The sequence below is a fragment of the Macaca mulatta genome, chromosome 15 (genome assembly GCF_049350105.2).
Source record: "Macaca mulatta isolate MMU2019108-1 chromosome 15, T2T-MMU8v2.0, whole genome shotgun sequence".
In the NCBI taxonomy this organism is placed as follows: domain Eukaryota; kingdom Metazoa; phylum Chordata; class Mammalia; order Primates; family Cercopithecidae; genus Macaca; species Macaca mulatta.
In genome coordinates this window covers 5,732,402-5,748,739 of record NC_133420.1, presented here as the reverse complement: position 1 = coordinate 5,748,739, position 16,338 = coordinate 5,732,402, and the positions used below count along the sequence as shown (strand labels likewise).

Genomic DNA, 16,338 nt, shown 5'->3' with positions numbered 1-16,338 from the left:
ACCGTGTTGGCCAGGATGGTCTTGATCTCTTGACCTCGTAATCCGCCTGCTTCGGCCTCCCAAAGTGCTGGGATTACAAGTGTAAGCCACTGTCCTGGCCTATGTATATATTTTTTGAGACAAGGCTTCAGCCTGTTGCCCAGGCAGGAGTGCAGTGGCGTGATCCTCCCAGGCTCAAGCAGTCCTCCCACCTCAGCCTCCTGAGTAGCTGGGACTACAGGCGTCCACCACCACGCTCAGCTAATTTTTGTATTTTTTGTAGAGATGAGGTCTCACCATGTTGCTTGGGTTCCTAACTACTTTTCTGCACACAGGAGAGCTTTATTTCTCATAAGGGATTGCAGCCAGCAAGGCAGCCCTTCTGACAGGCTGGGAAGCGTAGCCTTGGGCCAGAAGCCTGGAACAGACACTTGGAGGGAGGGGCAGAGGGAACAGGAATTTGTGCTGAAGGAGATGGCCAAATACAGATGTTCAGCAAGCTTCAGGAGGAGTCATGAATATTCATGAAAGGAGAAGCATGTACACGTGCAGCTGAGTGAATTCTCCATGGACTGCACAGAACCACTCTCTGAGGGGTCTGACCTCTCACCCCGTCATGGCCGAGGACTCGGGTTCAGGGGTTCAGGGTTTCTTGGGAACCCCCTTGGCCAGAAGAAGGTCCATTCATTCAGCGAGGGGGTTCGTCTCAGACAACCTCCCGTCATCATATGGAATGAGACCACCACTTCCCCTGTTGTCCTTCCCAGCTTCTCCCCCACCTCCCCTTTTCCCTAGTTTATAAGACAGGGGAAAAGGGAGAAAGCAAAAAGTTGGAAAGAAACAGAAGGAAGATAAATAGCCAGATGACCTTGGCGTCACCACCTGGCCCTGGTGGTTAAAATAATAATAATAATTTTTTTTTTTTTTTTTTTTGAGACGGAGTCTCACGCTGTTGCCCAGGCTGGAGTGCAGTGGCGCGATCTCGGCTCACTGCAAGCTCCGCCTCCCGGGTTCCCGCCATTCTCCTGCCTCAGCCTCCTGAGTAGCTGGGACTACAGGCGCCCGCCACCGCGCCCGGCTAATTTTTTTGTATTTTTGTATTTTTAGTAGAGACGGGGTTTCACTGTGGTCTCGATCTCCTGACCTTGTGATCCGCCCGCCTCGGCCTCCCAAAGTGCTGGGATTACAGGCTTGAGCCACCGCGCCCGGCCAATAATAATAATATTAACCCCTGACCAAAACTACTAGTGTTATCTGTGAATTCCAGACATTGTAGGAGAAAGCACTGTAAAACTTCTTGTTCTGTTAGCTGATGGATGTAGCCCCCAGTCACGTTCCTCACGCTTACTTGATCTATTATGACCTTTTCACGTGGACCCCTTAGAGTTGTAAGCCCTTAAAAGGGCTAGGAATTTCTTTCTCGGGGAGCTCGGCTCTTAAGATGCGAGTCTGCCGACACTCCCGGCCGAATAAAAAACCTCTTCCTTCTTTAATCCGGTGTCTGAGGAGTTTTGTCTGTGGCTCGTCCTGCTACAATCACCCTTGAATGAGACCCAAGCCCTTCACTGCGGCCTTCAAGGTGCCATGGTCCGGTGGGCCCCCTCCTGCTCCTCTGCGTGGCTCTCCCCACCGCCGTGCTCATACTGGCATGCCCAATCTCCTTGAGAAGCCATTTTCTCTACTCTGATGTCTTTTCAGAAGTCACATCCTGTTCTAGGGATGCACCCCTGCTCCTCCAGCCCCACCCGAACTGACTTAATACCCACCACCCTTCCCTGGTCAACCCAAATGCCACTTCCCCCAGGAAGCTCTCCCTGATGCTGCCCTGGATGGAATGAGTCAGACCTGCTGTTGTTGGGCCCTGGCTGCCCCTAGATAGACTTCTAGAGTCTATACTCGAGTATCCGGATAATCTAGGGTCTATACTCGAGTATCCGGGTGATCACGCTGCTGAGTTTGGCTTCTCCTGATCGGGCATTAACTCTGGGACTGCGTTTTGCCGATTCTGCTCCCTAATGCAGCCACAGGGGCAGCACGCTGCCTGGCACGTCCTGGGGGCTCCTCCATGTTGGGTGCAAACGGCTTCCTGAGAAAGTGCCAAGGAACACACAGGATGGCGGCGGCATGGAGGGCAGAGGGAAGGCACATGGCGAGGACTGCGTTGGGCCAGCCTGTGGTCTATTTCATGGAAGACAGGGAACAGCAGCGGCCTGCAGTGTGCTCCAGAGGACACTGCGGAAGGGGCCTGGCTGACATCTCGCCACCCGGTCAGCCTGTACCCTTCTTCCTCATTCTTTCTGTGATCATAAAGGATCCCTTGAAACACTTGAGTTTCACACTGTCAACGACCTAGAGCCACCAAACACCTCTCAACAAGCCGCGGTCTCCACCTGACGTCTGGAACAATGCTCCCCGGGTCTGGGAGGACCACACTTCGGAAGGAAAGAGCAGAGGACGCTGGCTCTCATGGCAGGATGGTGTGTGCACAGGAAGCTGTGGGAGAGGAAAACGACCATGCGTGGGTTGGCTGCTCGGAGGAGAAACACGAGCCATGAACACGTCTGCCCCGGCCACCCCCTGGTTCCACGCGTGCTTGTCTTGGGCACCACGAGAACACAGCCATGCAGCCCCCGATCCTGTAGCCACAGCCGTGGCACCGCCTGGTCAGATGCAGCATCTGCTCTGGGCACCTCTTGCTGTCGGTGCAAGGCCTGCCAGGCCAAGCCCCGATTCTCAGGGGTGGCAGGAGGCGGGGCAGGAGGCATATTTGGGCAGATCTTTAAAATGGCACCTTTCGGCCGGGCACGGCGGCTCAAGCCTGTAATCCCAGCACTTTGGGAGGCCAAGATGGGCGGATCACGAGGTCAGGAGATCGAGACCATCCTGACTAACACGGTGAAACCCCGTCTCTACTAAAAAAATACAAAAAACTAGCCGGGTGTGGTGGCAGGTGCCTGTAGTCCCAGCTACTCGGGAGGCTGAGGCAGGAGAATGGCGTGAACCCAGGAGGCGGAGCTTGCAGTGAACTGAGATCCGGCCACTGCACTCCAGCCTGGGCGACACAGCCAGACTCCGTCTCAAAAAAAAAAAAAATGGCACCTTTCAGATGGGTCCTTTCGTTTCTCCTTCCCTCAATGAATCAGCTCCCCGTTGGGTGGGACGGGCAGGTGGGGCCAGTAGGGCAAAAGGCTGAGGGCACAGTTTACCGTCTTTCGGGAGGATGACGGCGGCCTTGGAGAGCCCCAGAATGTCACACGCATCCATGAATTCCTTCAGACTCTGGAAGCTCGAAACGTTCTGTCTATCTGAGGTTGAGATCAGGATCACATCAGAGGCTCCAGCTCTGGCCATTTTAGCATCTGCACCCTGGCCCCCATCGCCACCCTGGGAGCTGCTGAAATGTCCTCAGAGCTTAGGTGTGAAGCAGGGATCGGCCACAGGAGGACAGTGGCCTCTGGGTCCCTCCCCACTTACGAGGCAGCTAGGCTTGGGAAGCCAGGGTCACCACGCTGTTGCCTGGGGAGCCCTCTCTGCTTGCAGAATACCCTCCAGCCATCCCCCTGCTGTGCCCCGGCTTGCTGCACCCTGAGCGTGCCCTGCCTCGACTGAGACCCCAGGACCCCACCTCCCCTCGACCCCTTCCAACCGGAGGGCCACTCCTTTCCCTGTACCCCAAGTGGTTGGTGCCTAGAATTGGGTTTGTGGCCCTTAACCCACACCGGGTCACTTCCACACCCCTCCATCCCGGGCAGACTCCTACCTGGGACCCCTCTGGTACCTCCTCATCCCCACTGCATCCCTCACCCAGAACGTCGCACCTGCACCTGCCACCATCCTGGTGGCCTCCACGCCACCTGGGTGGCCCACCCTGCTCTGCAGCCTCTTCCTGACGTCCCCCATCCTTGCTTCAGCGACCTCTAGGACCTGCCTGCTGTGGTCTCGGCTTCCACTGCCCCTGCCCTGACCACCGCCCCAACCCCCATTCTCTCTGCCCACCTCACCCCCGGGTCCTGCCCAGCCCCGTGTGCCCAGCACCCCTCTATGCCTCTCTCTGCACTCCCTCCACCATCCTTTGCCATCCACTGTGCCCGCTCACGGAAAAGCAGCAGGTTCTTGTAGTTTTGGGCTGCGCGCCCCAGGCGGAGGTAGACCAGGCCGTAGCTGTAGTCAGTGGACAGCACGTGGAAGGCCTTCACCCCTTTCACTGAAAGAGATGCCCAGAGATGCCCGCTGGTTCCTGGATGGCGTGGCTGTGCCCACCCAGAGCCCTGACCCCTGGTGTCTGAGGCCTCGGAGCCCCCAGCCGGGTGCAGTGTCCAGAAAGGACTGAGTGCCCTCCTGGGGCCTCCCCTCCCGGGCCAGGCCTGCTCAAGGCACCGAGGGGACAGAGGTGTCCCACGCAGCTCCTCCGGGGTCAGAGCCCGAGCACACCGCCCTCCCGTCCTTCCCTCAGGCCCACCGCATACGCACAGGTGTTCCTGAACACCGGCTTCTTCCCGTCTTTCCTCAGGATCACCTCCTGGGACTGGCACCCCTTCAACCTGGGGCAAGGCAGGGGCTCAGGCTGCAGACCAGGGAACCCCTCCTCCCCCACTGCGGCCACCGAGTCCCACCGACACATCTCGGTCCCGCCCCTGCTCCCATGGGACCTGGGAAGGTTGGGGCACCAGGTCCCCAGTTTTTTGCTTCACTATCCAACTCTTGTCAATTTGAGGCTCTGTGGTGTGAGGATTTTCCAATTCGGACCGGGGCCTGTCCCACGGCACGGGAGACACTCCCAACTCCCACCCGTGTGGGGGCCCCAGGGGCTGCAGGCGGCTTCCTTGGAGTTCAGGGGGAGGAAGTTGGGGGACGGTTCTTGTGGAACTTCCAGACAGACAGGCTCCTCCCAGACCCCTTTCCAGCCCCCAGGCAGCTCCCTCCTCCTGGAAGGGGACACCCTTGCCTGGGGGGCGCTGCCCACTCACCGGCTGAAAGCAAGGAGCAGCCGGAGCTGGCCTACTTTGTTCACCTTTATCACGGACGCCCCCAGCTTCCTTTTGTCCCTGGCCGGCAAGAATCCCTGGGCGTCAGTGGCCGTGGCCAGAATGTACCAGAACCCTGAAAACTGCGCAGCAGGTGTGTGGGCGGGGACGAGAGCTGCCATCCAGGGGCTGTCCCCACCCCCGAGGTTCCCAGCTAGAGAACCCAGGAGACAAGCGACCCTTCTGTGAACCGGAGTTCCAGCCCCACCTGGGTGCCGCCTCGGTCCCGGCCACTCAAGCCCTGGCCACTGGAGCTGGGCCGCAGAGAACCAGGTGCCCGGAAGGTCAGGGACCCCAGGCAGCACAGGGCTGGGCCGTGGCACCAGCAGGTGGAAGGCCTCCCTACCTCAGAGGCCCCGGCTCCTTTCCACGTGGCCTCCTAGGGGCTGGATACTGCTCGGCCACTTCCCTTCCCGCCGGCCCTCGGCCCCCAACTCTGCCTGCTGCCAACCCCAGCGCCCTGGGCACCACTGTGCCAATGAGTGCTGCTCCCATGGCTCACTCTGCAGGTGCCCAGGCCCTCCTGCTACAGAACATGCCCCACTTGCTCCACACCCACTCTGCCCTCTCGGCGTCTTCCAACCTCCTCGACCACAGCTCTCTGGGCCCCTCCACCCTGACCCTCCTGAACCCCCGACTCCCCTGAACCCCTCGAGGCTCCCTGCCTCTGCCCTGCAGCTTGCGGGGCCCCTGTGCTGGAGGCTGCAGTGGGAGAAGCCAGGTGGGCATCGCCTGTGCCTGGAACTCCTGGTAGCCCTGCTCCTGGGCGGCTACCGGGAGACTGTGCAGGAGCCTCCTCCAGCTCCAGGGCCGGTGCCCGGCTCAGGGACCAGCGGCGCATGGCTCACCTTGTTCCAGTTGAGGGTGTGGGACTCCCTGGGGTACCAGTCCTGCACCTGGGACCCTGCAGCCAGCACCAGCACCAGCACCAGCAGCCCCTGCCTCATCCTCCTCCTCCTCCCTCAGCCACCAAGGCCAGTGTTTAAACCTCCCCGGAGCCACCAGCCTGGGTCGGGAGGGGAGGGACGCAGCAGGTGTGGCCTTGGGCTCTGCTACCCTCTCCCCGCCCAGGGACCACCCCCAGACACTCAGACGCAGCCCGCACAGCTCCGCCCCGTGGTCACTGCTGGCCTGGGCCGCCCCGGCAGACAGAGGCCGCTCTGAGGCCCCAGGACCCTCCTGCCCTCAGTGCCCAGCCTGCAGTCACTGTTTGTGCCCCTGAGACTCATTAAGCCCTGGTCCTCATCCCAGGCCTCCCAGGTGACAGGCAAAGGGCTGGTCGTAGCCCTTCTGGGGCATATGTGGACGTGGGGAGCACCATGCGGCAGCCACACACACTGCCCCTGCCACCTTCTTGAGGGCCTGGCACCACAGCACCTGAGCAGGCACCGAAGGGTGGGCCGGGGCTGTGTGCCCGCGCCCGTGAGTGTGTGTGTGTGCATGTGTGGGTATGTGCTCATATGTGCACGTGTGTGCATGCCCAGCCTTGCAGGTCAAAGCATCTGTGTGCGCCTCACCTCACCCCAGCATGAGCCTCGAACAGTCCCCAGCCCCGCATCTAGCCCCCAGGCCCCCACGGCCTGTGCTTCTCCCAGCACGGCAGGCAGCCCCCCACACCCCAACAGAACACAGGAGGACCTGCAGGCTCGGGCATCTGGGGTCCCCGTCCCTGCCCAGGCAAGAGCCACAACCCCAGCCCAGAGAAGCCTGAGCCTGGGGGGTCAGGGGCCCCTCTGAGCCCCACCAGCCTCCGCGCTCTTGTCCTAGGCAATCTGTGGAGCCTGTGGCATCCCAGCCGTGGTCCTGGTGGACGTCATTGCTGGCTTCCTCCCAGGCTGTGTCCCCCGACCAGCCCCCACCTCCAAGCCGGGACCTGAATTTGGGTGTCTGAAGACCCAGAGGGACTCTGGCAAGGGACTGGGTTGGGCACACGTCTTCTCTGCAGCTGGCTCTATGGTTCTGTGGCTTGGCCCTTGGTGACGACCCCTGCCATCCTCCCCGCAATCCCCGGCTGGCCCCCAGTCAAGAGCACCCCTGGTTTGCTGTGGAATTGCTTTATTCTGAGCTGGAGCTGAGCCCTGGGAGCCGCTGAGCGAAATGGGCGGACCCTGGCCGGGTCACAGGACCCTGCGGGCGCTGTCCCTGCTGGGGACGCAGCACTCACTGAAAACCAAGACAAGTGTGAGGGGCCCAGCCCACCACGGAGGCGCCCTCCACACCCTCAGCCACCTTAGAGGCAGTGGAGCCATGAACCCGTGGGCTTGGGCAGAGGGTCCTCCCGCCCACTGTGCGTAGGGTGGCCTCCCCCACCCCAACCCCCAGGGGAGCCCAGGGTGAGGCTCAGGACGGCGGCTTACCGAGAGGATCTTGTGAGCACAGGTGACTAGAAGGGGAGGCAAGACTGGCTGTGAAAAAGGACTGAGCCCCCCAGGGCCCCACCCACAGGACTCGTCTGTTGTGGGGACCAGCCCCCAGGCCTGACTGTGGGCAGGGGCAGGTGAAGACCCCCTCAGCCTGCCTGACTCCCTGAGAGTGACTGAGTCAGGCAGAAGCCAGAATCAGCCCCAGGGTCTGTGCCACCCCATCATGCCCTGTGGGCACCAGAACTTGCCCCAAGCCTCCCCTATGGCATCTCCGGTGGGCACTCACGGTCCTTCTGCAGCTGGGCCTGCTGCTGTGACAGGAAGCCCAGGCCCCTGCTCCACTTGGTGAAGAGTCCCATGGCCTCCTGGCTGGCTGCCTCCCTCCGACCTAAGGGCACCAGGGCAGTGCAGGAGGGAGCAACCTCTGAGAGCCGGGGAGGGGCCAGGGAGGAGCCGGGGAGGGGCCGTGGAGGAGCCGGGGAGGAGCCGGGGAGGGGCTGGGGGGAGCTGGGGAGGGGCTGGGGAGGGGCCAAGGAGGAGCCAGGGCGGGGCCAGGGCGGAGCTGGGGAGGGGCCAGGGAGGAGAGGTGGAGTGACCGGGGGGAGCTGGGGAGGGGCCAGGGAGGAGCTGGGGAGGGGCCAGGGAGGAGCTGGGGCGGGGCCAAGGAGAAGCCGGGGAGGGGCCGGGGAGGGGTCAGGGAGGGACCAGGGAGGGGCTGGGAAGGGTCAGGGAGGAGACCGCCTACCCTGGGATGCTGGCCATGGCCCTTCCAAGGCCACCTCCAGTGCAAGTTCCTCCCCTTCAAGGTGGGGGAACTTGGCCTGCATGAGGCCCTGAATGGCCCACCCACCACACAGCTCCCCGCGTGGCCCCCGCACGGCGCACTCACTGTACAGCTCCACCGTGTTGAAGGGCTCGTCCCCAAACTCCAGCTGAGTGAAGATGATGGCATAGTCTCTGAAGTTGGTGGCCAGCACCCGGAGCTCCAGCACGCCTATTGCTGGGAAACAAATCCCCCGCCGTGGGGGAGGGCAGCTGCTGTATCCGTCCAGGGGCTACTGAGCTGGTGCTGGCCACAGGGACGGAGGGTCCAATTCAAGTGAGAGCCCCCAACCCCAGGAGACCCCTCGAAGCACACCCAGAGCCCCCAAGCTTTGTCCCCTGACCCCGACCCCACCTGGTGCCAGCATCAAGGGGTTTTCAGAGACTGATGGACAAACAGACAGACAGACAGACGAGCACTGCCCAGCCTGTCCCGGGTGTGAACGAGGAGTGGCTGGGTCACACTGGCCCAGCCCTGTCCCTATGGACAGCCACTGGACAGGCCCCTTGCCCTCTGCACCTATGGGGACCTTGGCTGGACTCCACTGGCATATGAGCCTGCTGGGAGCAAGGTTCCAGTTCTCCGTCCAGGGGCCTCTCTTCACCCTCAGGATGGGCACCAATCCTAAGACCAGAACCTGTAGCCTCCTGGCATTCGGGAGTGGAGTCAGCCCTCCGTCCCTGGCCGCAGGGGGCCTGGGGATGCTGCAGGGAAGAACGGCCTGGGTGAGGCCGTGGTGGTCAGACTCACAGGGATTCTCAAACACCCATCCGGAGTTTCGCTTCAACAGCTCCGTGACACTCTGGCTGCACCCCTGCAGCCTGGAAAAGAAGAGGCCCATCACCCACTCAGGGTCAAGACCCCGGGGCCCGGTGAGAGGAGACAGAGCTCAGGAGTCGAGTCCAGGCCAGGCCAGCCGGCAGCGAGGCCAGAGCTTCCATCTTCTGCCAGATGCCCCAATACCTGGAAACCTGCTCTCAGAGAGTGGACGGCGTGGGAGTCCTAAGAGGGGCGGACACTCCCATTCACCTCCTGAGAGATCCTCAGTGCCAGATCTCCACCAGGAACGCTGAATGCTGCTGAGGACGCAACAGGAGACTCAACAGACGGGAGGTTCGCCCGCAACTCAGGGGAAGAGGCCGCTGCTCCCTAAGTGGTCAGTCCCCAGAGTGAGAAAAACCCAGCAAAGGTGCAGTGACATTTGCCAACGAAGGAAGCTGAGGCTGAAGTCCACGCGGGAGAACAGCAAGAAGAACTAGGAAAGCCGTGTGTGAGGTGCCACCTCAGCCTGGAGCCCCTTGGTCCCAGCTCACCCTGAGGCCAGGCCTGGCCTGGGGGGGGTGCAGCAGGGCCCCTGCCCATAGCCTCCAGGCACAGGTGCAGGGGGAGGGCATGCTGGGTAGGAGGGCAGGTTCTCCTCTCTGGGCTCTGTGTCTGGCTCAGTGGTTCAGGCCTGGGCTCTGCCACCAGCTTGCCGGGGGTAGACGCCCACCACGCCACCCAGCAGGCCACTCTTCTGCGAAGGGAGGCAGGCACTGACTCCTGCCCCAGCATGGCTACCCCTACAGCCTGGCTGCCCTGTAGGTGTCCTCTGCATAGCACCACCTCAGGGGCCGGCCCCTCCTTTAAGGCCACACAGCTTCTGGGTCCCCCAGGGCCAGCCCAGACCAGCATGGGCAGTGGGGGATGAGTTGGGCCAGCCCTTGGGGGGGTCCCAAAGGCAGGAGCCTCAGGGCAGGAGGGGTGGAGGCTGGAGGGTTGGAGGCTGGAGGCCTGGAGGGTTGGAGGCTGGAAGGTTGGAGAATTGAAGGCTGGACACCCATCCCTGCACACTGCCACCAGCCGTGCGTGTGGTCAGGTGCACTGGCCTGAGGCCACAAGGCCAGTCTGGCTGACAGCCTGCATGACCATATTGTTTGGGGATTTATATTATAAAAGAACCAGTGGTTCTTAGGCCCAAATGCATTACCCTCCTTTAAACAGATTTCCCAGAAAAGCCTGCCGAGAGGACCAGCTTCCCCAGCTCTGACCCCAGCCTGCAGCCAGATGGCCCAGGACAGGGATGCATCAAGGAGCGTGGTCAGAGCGGTGCCCGGCCGTGGTATTGAAGGTGGGAGTCCCACCTGGAGGCCCCAGGGACACAGATGTGAGTAGCTGGGCAGAGGGCTGGTGGCTCTGCGCAAAGCCCAGCGGGAAAAGTGAGGGGAGTGCAGGGGGGCCGTGGGAACCCCCAGGCCATGGTGCCCGGGAGCAGATGTGCAAAGGACGTGATGTGCCTGAGCCACAGGCCTGCCTGCGGGAAGGCCTGGCAGGACCTACCCCACTCACCCGTGCTGAGAGAACAGCAGCCGCAGGTTGTTTTCTGGAGTGAGGGTCACCACCACCCCCGCGACGTTCTTCATGTCCTTCTCCACTGCAAAGCTCTTTTCCCGGGAGGCCACCGCAAGCACGTACCAGGGCCCAAGAAGCTGCATTGAGGCCGCTCCTATGAGGGCCGCCAGCCCTCCAGCCTCCAGCCCTGCAGCCTCCAGCCCTGCAGCCTCCAGCCTCCACCCTCCAACCCTCCAGCCTTGCAGCCTCTAGCCTCCAGCCCTCCAGCCTTCCACCCCTCTACCCTCCAGCCTCCAGCTCTCCAGCCCTCCAGCCTCCAGCCCTTCAGTCTCCAGCCTCCAGTTCTACAGCCTTCCACCCTTCTAGCCTCCAGCCTCAGCCTCCAGCCTCCAACCCTCCAGCCTCCAACCTTCCAGCCTTGCAACCTCTAGCCTCCAGCCCTCCAGGCTTCCACTCCTCTAGCCTCCAACCTCTAGCCCTCCAGCCACCAGCTCTCCAGCCCTCCAGCCTCCAGCCCTGCAGCCTCCAGCCTCCACCCTCCAACCATCCAGCCCTCCAGCTTCCAGCCTCCAACCTTCCCACCCTCCAGCTTCCAGCCTTCCAGCCCTGTAGCCTCTAGCCTCCAGCCCTCCAGCCTTCCACCCCTCTAGCCTCCAGCCTCTAGCCCTCCAGCCACCAGCTCTCCAGCCCTGCAACCTCCAGTCTCCAGCTCCAATCCTCCAGCCTCCAACCCTCCAGCATTCACCCCTCCTGCCCTGAGGCTCCTGCCTTTGGGACCCAAGGGCTGGCCCAACTCATTCCCCACTGCCCATGCTGGTCTGGGCTGGCCCTGGGGGACCCAGAAGCTGTGTGACTTTAAAGGAGGGGCCGGCCCCTGAGGACCAGCTTTCTCCACCCCAGGAGGACTGTACCTGCTTAGGGTCCAGTCTTCCCAACCACACGGCCTGGGCCCTGGGCACCGCGACCAAAGCCAGAAGAGCAGCCAGCAGTAGGCCACCCATCCTCCCAGGTCCACACCACGCCTCAGGCCCAAGATGTGCAGTCCCTCTAGGCCCTGGAGACCCATTTATAAAGCTCTGAATTTCTCCGTGTGGGCGGCACTAACTGCCAGGAACCCTCCTGGCCTCCTGCAAAATTATCCAGGGGGGCACTGAGCAGTGGCAGCCTCTGAGCCCAGATCAGACAGCTGCACAGCCGGGAGAGGGTCTGGAGTGTGTGCATCCACCACACTGTACTGATCTCTGCTTCCTTCCACCAGAAGGTTCCAGAATGGGCATCCTAAAGCCAGCTGCATCACCTCCCCGCTTCCTGGGGACCCACGCTCTCCCTCATCCGGTTTGGGAAGCAGGGACCCTGCTGTCCGCTGCCAGGCCCGGCGGGAGGCCAGGGTCAAGCCCTAGGAGAGGTACAAGCAGGGTAAGAACAAGCGGTTCTTAGGAACTGCGGTTTTGGATATCTTTTGTTTCAATCATTAAATATAAAAAGTCCCTGAAAGCCTTTTGATTGAAGCTCCCACCCCCTCCTGGCCCACACACCATTCTGCTTTGTGGCCTGGCCTCCTGTCCCCCACAGCCAGCACCCCCAGACCAGACTGTCCTGTTCCTTTCACCCCTGCACCGCACCGTCCGGCCCTGCTGCCTCCTGCCTCCCCTCCCTGGGACCCTGGCCTGCTTGTGCCTCCCAAGGACCCTTGAGAGCTCTCTGCAGCCCCTGTCCAGGAGCAGAGGACAGAGGTGCTCGTCAGGGTCTATCTGAGCCCCTGAAGCCCACTGGGAGGCAGCCGGGAGGGTCCTCCCCCAGTGCCGTGGCCTGAACCCTCCGGGATTCACTCCCACACACCTTCACTCATTCGTCAACAGGGGTGCAAGGAGCATGTCCATGCAACAAGGCTGCAGTGCCCAGGGCCGCCTGCACTCACAGAGCTTACACTGCAGCCCTGGCCGCCTGCCCTGTACCCACGCAGCAGGGCCTGTGACCACCAGAATGCAAGAAGAAGGCAGAAACCACGCAGCTACTGGGGGCCGAGCCTGTGAAGGCTGACCGGGCAGTGGGGCCATGGAAGTGTCAGCCAAAGCCATGGCAAGCAGGATTTGCCCAGGGTCTGAGCCACAGAACAAGGGGGCGGGACACTTAGGCCTGGAGCCTTCAGAAGGGAGCCATGGCCAGGCGTGGTGGCTCACACCTGTAATCCCAGCACTTTGGGAGGCTGAGGTGGGAGGATCACTTGAGTCTAGGAGTTCGAGACCAGTCTGGGCAACGTAGCCAGACCTCGTCTCTACAAACAAATTTAAAAATTAGCTGGACATGGTGGCGTGCTCCTTTGGTCCCAGCTACTTGGAGGCTGAGGTGGGAGGATCACTTGAGCCCAGGAGGTTGAGGCTGCAGTGAGCTGTGATAGTGCCACTCCACTCCAGCCTGGGCGACACAGCAAGACCCCATCTCTAAAATAAAAATACAAAAAGGAGGAAGTCAAGCAGCTGGACCAGGCCTCTGACAAGGAAACACCTGCTAGCCCCACAGTGTCCTTCAGGGCTGCGGGAGGCTGGTTTTCGAGGTAGCCACAAAACAGCACACAGCATCAGTCGGGCATGGTGGCTCACGCCTGTAATCCCAACACTTTGGGAGGCCGAGGCCGGCAGATCACCTGGGGTCAGGAGTTCGAGACCAGCCTGGCCAACATAGTGAAATCCCGTCTCTACTAAAATTACAAAAATTAGCCAGGCGTGGTGGCACATGCCTGTAATCCCAGCTACTCGGGAGGCTGAGGCAGGAGAATCGCTTGAACCTGGGAGGCGGAGGTTGCAGTGAGCCGAGATTGCGCCACTGCACTCCAGCCTGGGTGACAGAGTGAGTAAGATTCTGTCTCAAAAAACAACAAACAAACAAACAAAAACAAAAAGCATAGGATAAACCTCAGAGTCTAACGAGACTAGTTCCTTGCCAGGGCTGGGAGCTGGAACAGAGTTGGGGGAGGAATTTAGACTTTTTTGAGTAAACCTTTTTGTATAGTTTTGACTTTGGAATCAAAGTAATTTGGTATACTATACCATTATACTCAAAAGTAAAATAAACAAATTCCAAACATGGGATACAGTTGTATTATAGATAAATGACAGCCACACTAAAGGGGAAAGGACTGCCTCCCGGTAACTTCTGAACAGTAGTTTTTCTCTGTATTCTCGGGCTAATGGCAGAAGGAGCTACAAACACATCCTAAGCTGTCGTCGACAGGCTCATGGTTCACGGTGGTTTGGACCAGCAATTCTGTTTTGTTTTGTTTTGTTTTGAGATGTGGGTCTCACTCCGTCATCTGGGCTGGAGTACAGTGGTGCAATCTCGGCTCACTGCAACCTTCACCTCCCTGGTTCAAGTGATTCTTCTGCTTCAGTCTCCTGAGAGCTGGGATTACAGACACGCGCCATCATGTCCAGCTAATTTTTGTATTTTTAGTAGAGACGGGGTTTCACCATGTTGGTCAGGCTGGTCTCGAACTCCTGACCTCGGGATCTGCCTGCCTCGGCCTCCCCAAATGCTGGGATTACAGGCATGAACCACTGCGCCCGGCCTGGGTGAGCAATTCTGATACACTTTCCATGCACTCTAGAAGGGACCTAATGAGTAAATATATTAAGGATAATGGGTTTATCTGTGTTGGAAAAGAGAATTATAAATGTAGACATATAGAAAGGGGAGAGATCAAAGTGAACCCTGTGGCGTTGGGCTGGAATTGGAAGTATCCATGTGAACTCCGATTTTGGTAGACAGATAAGGAGAGGCAGGGAGGGAAGGAGAGAGGGAGGAGGAAAGGAAGGAAGGAGGGAAGGGAGGGATGGAAAGCCGGCGGGGGGAGGAAGGAGGGAGAAATGGGAGGGGAAGGGAAGAAGGAGAGAGAGAGAGGGAGGCAGGGGACGGGAAGAAGAAGGAGGGAGGAAGGGGATGAAGGAAAGTCCTGGCTCTGTCTGCTGAGAAGGTTTAGATACAATCAGACCCAGTAAAAGTAAAAGCAAGCACGCCAAACACTCAGAGCTTGGTTTCTCAACACCGTTCTATACGAAAAGGTGAATTATTCAAAGCCTGTGTACAGAAAACATAAGAGGAACTTGGAATGTTTTTTGTGCCAAAAAGCAAAAATGTGCCCAAGGAATTGGGGAATGTGCCAACAATACTCTGAAGCCACTTCGAAGGCACTCCCATTGGGTAGAAATGATATTCATCAGTTGTAACCTATGGAAGAAAACAGGAACTACTGAGTTCATGCTGACATAATTAAGTAACCAAATGGAGGACAAGGAATCCAGGTTCCAATGGACTCACTTGGTCCCCGTTTGTCACACGGATCTTCTTCCTGCAGACCTGAGTGGCCATCCAGAGTCATTTCCCCTCTGCCTGAGGAATATCCTTGGCATTTATTTATTGTACTGAAGCTGTGTTAGAGATAAATTCCCTCCACTTCCATTTGTCTCAAAGTATGTTTATTTGACCCTCAGTTTTGAAGGATATCTGTCCTAGATATAGAGATCTGCTTTGATTTTTTTTTCAGCAATGTAACGATTCACTATCGTCATCTCCTGGTTTCCATTTGCCATGAGAAGACAGCCATTGTGTCCCCCCAGTTATGCCCTGTATTAGTCCATTCTCACATTGCTATAAAGAACTACCTGAGACTGGGTAATTTATGAAAAAAAGAAGTTTAATTGGCTCATGGTTCCACAGGCTGTACAGGAAGCACGGCTGTGGAGGCCTGAGAAAACTTCCTTTTTTTTTTTTTTTTGCCCAAACTGGAGTGCAATGATGCAATCTCGGTTCACTGCCGCCTCTGCCTCCTGGGTTCAAGCGATTCTCCTGCCTCAGCCTCCCAAGTACCTGGGATTACAGGTGCACACCACAACACCTGGCTAATTTTTTGTATTTTTAGTAGAAACGGGGTTTCACCATGTTAGCCAGGCTGGTCTCAAACTCCTGACCTCAGGTAATCCTCCTGCCTCAGTCTCCCAAAGTGCTGGGATTACAGGCGTGAGCCACTGCACCCAGCCAGGAAACTTTCAATCATAGTTGAAAGTGAAAGGGAGGCAGGTAAGTCTTTACATGGCCAGCAGGAGAGAGAATGAAAGGGGAAGTGCTACACACTTTTAAACAAGCAGATCTCCTGAGAACTCACTCACGATCACAAGAACAAGGGTAAATCCATCCCCGTGATCCAATCACCTCCAACCAAGCCCTACCTCCAACATTGGGCATTACAATAATGCCACATGAGATCTGGGTGGGGACACAGAGCCAAACTATATCATGCCCTGTCTTTTTCTGTTTCTTTGTTTGTTTTGAGATGGAGTCTCACTGTGTCGCCCAGGCAGGAGTGCAGTGGTGCGATCTCGGCTCACTGCAAGCTCTGCCTCCCGGGTTCATGCCATTCTCCTGCCTCAGCCTCCCCAGCAGCTGGGACTACAGGTGCCCGCAACCACACTCGGCTAATTTTTTTAATTTTAGTAGGGACGAGGTTTCACCGTGCTAGCCAGGATGGTCTCGATCTCCTGACCTCGTGATCCACCCGCCTCGGCCTCCCAAAGTGCTGGGATTACAGGCATGAGCCACCGCGCCTGGCTTGTTTGTTTTTATTTTTTTATTTTTATTTATTTATTTATTTATTTTTTCTTGAGATGGAGTTTCGCTCTTTTTGCCCAGGCTGGAGTGCAGTGGCGCGATCTCAGTTCACCGCAACCTCCACCTCCCGGGTTCAAGTGATTCTCCTGCCTCAGCCTCCCGAGTAGCTGGGATTACAGGCATGTGCCACCATGCCTGGCTAATTTTGTATTTTTAG

At 58.9% G+C, this 16,338-nt stretch overlaps 2 protein-coding genes across 2 annotated transcripts; both read right to left on the bottom strand.

Moving 5' to 3' along the window:
• Positions 1-283: 283 nt before the first annotated feature.
• LCN10 (lipocalin 10) lies at positions 284-6,014 on the bottom strand. Its single transcript, XM_015116391.3, has 7 exons — positions 5,852-6,014; positions 4,947-5,086; positions 4,411-4,520; positions 4,076-4,183; positions 3,186-3,284; positions 1,180-2,472; positions 284-867 (listed from the first exon to the last, which is right to left on the bottom strand). Exons 1-6 carry the CDS (start codon positions 5,948-5,950, stop codon positions 2,444-2,446), a joined length of 585 nt encoding a protein of 194 aa, XP_014971877.1. The 5' UTR covers positions 5,951-6,014; the 3' UTR covers positions 284-867; positions 1,180-2,443.
• Positions 6,015-7,043: 1,029 nt separating this feature from the next.
• LCN6 (lipocalin 6) lies at positions 7,044-11,532 on the bottom strand. Its single transcript, NM_001032831.1, is given in 7 exon segments — positions 7,044-7,166; positions 7,361-7,386; positions 7,653-7,754; positions 8,256-8,366; positions 8,940-9,010; positions 10,518-10,657; positions 11,432-11,532. Coding segments are annotated over 7 exon segments (543 nt in total). The 5' UTR covers positions 11,522-11,532; the 3' UTR covers positions 7,044-7,163.
• Between the last annotated feature and the right edge of the window lie 4,806 nt (positions 11,533-16,338).

Bases quoted from the DNA above. Each gene is read 5' to 3' on its own strand.
- LCN10 (XM_015116391.3), bottom strand. From the start codon at position 5,950: ATGAGGCAGGGGCTGCTGGTGCTGGTGCTGGTGCTGGCTGCAGGGTCC. The intron at 3,285-4,075 runs GTGAGCGGGCAC...TCTCAACCTCAG, and splicing joins CAAGAACCTGCTGCTTTTCC to ATAGACAGAACGTTTCGAGC. The intron at 2,473-3,185 runs GTAAACTGTGCC...CCTCTCCCACAG, and splicing joins CGTCATCCTCCCGAAAGACG to CTTCCTGTGCACACACCATC.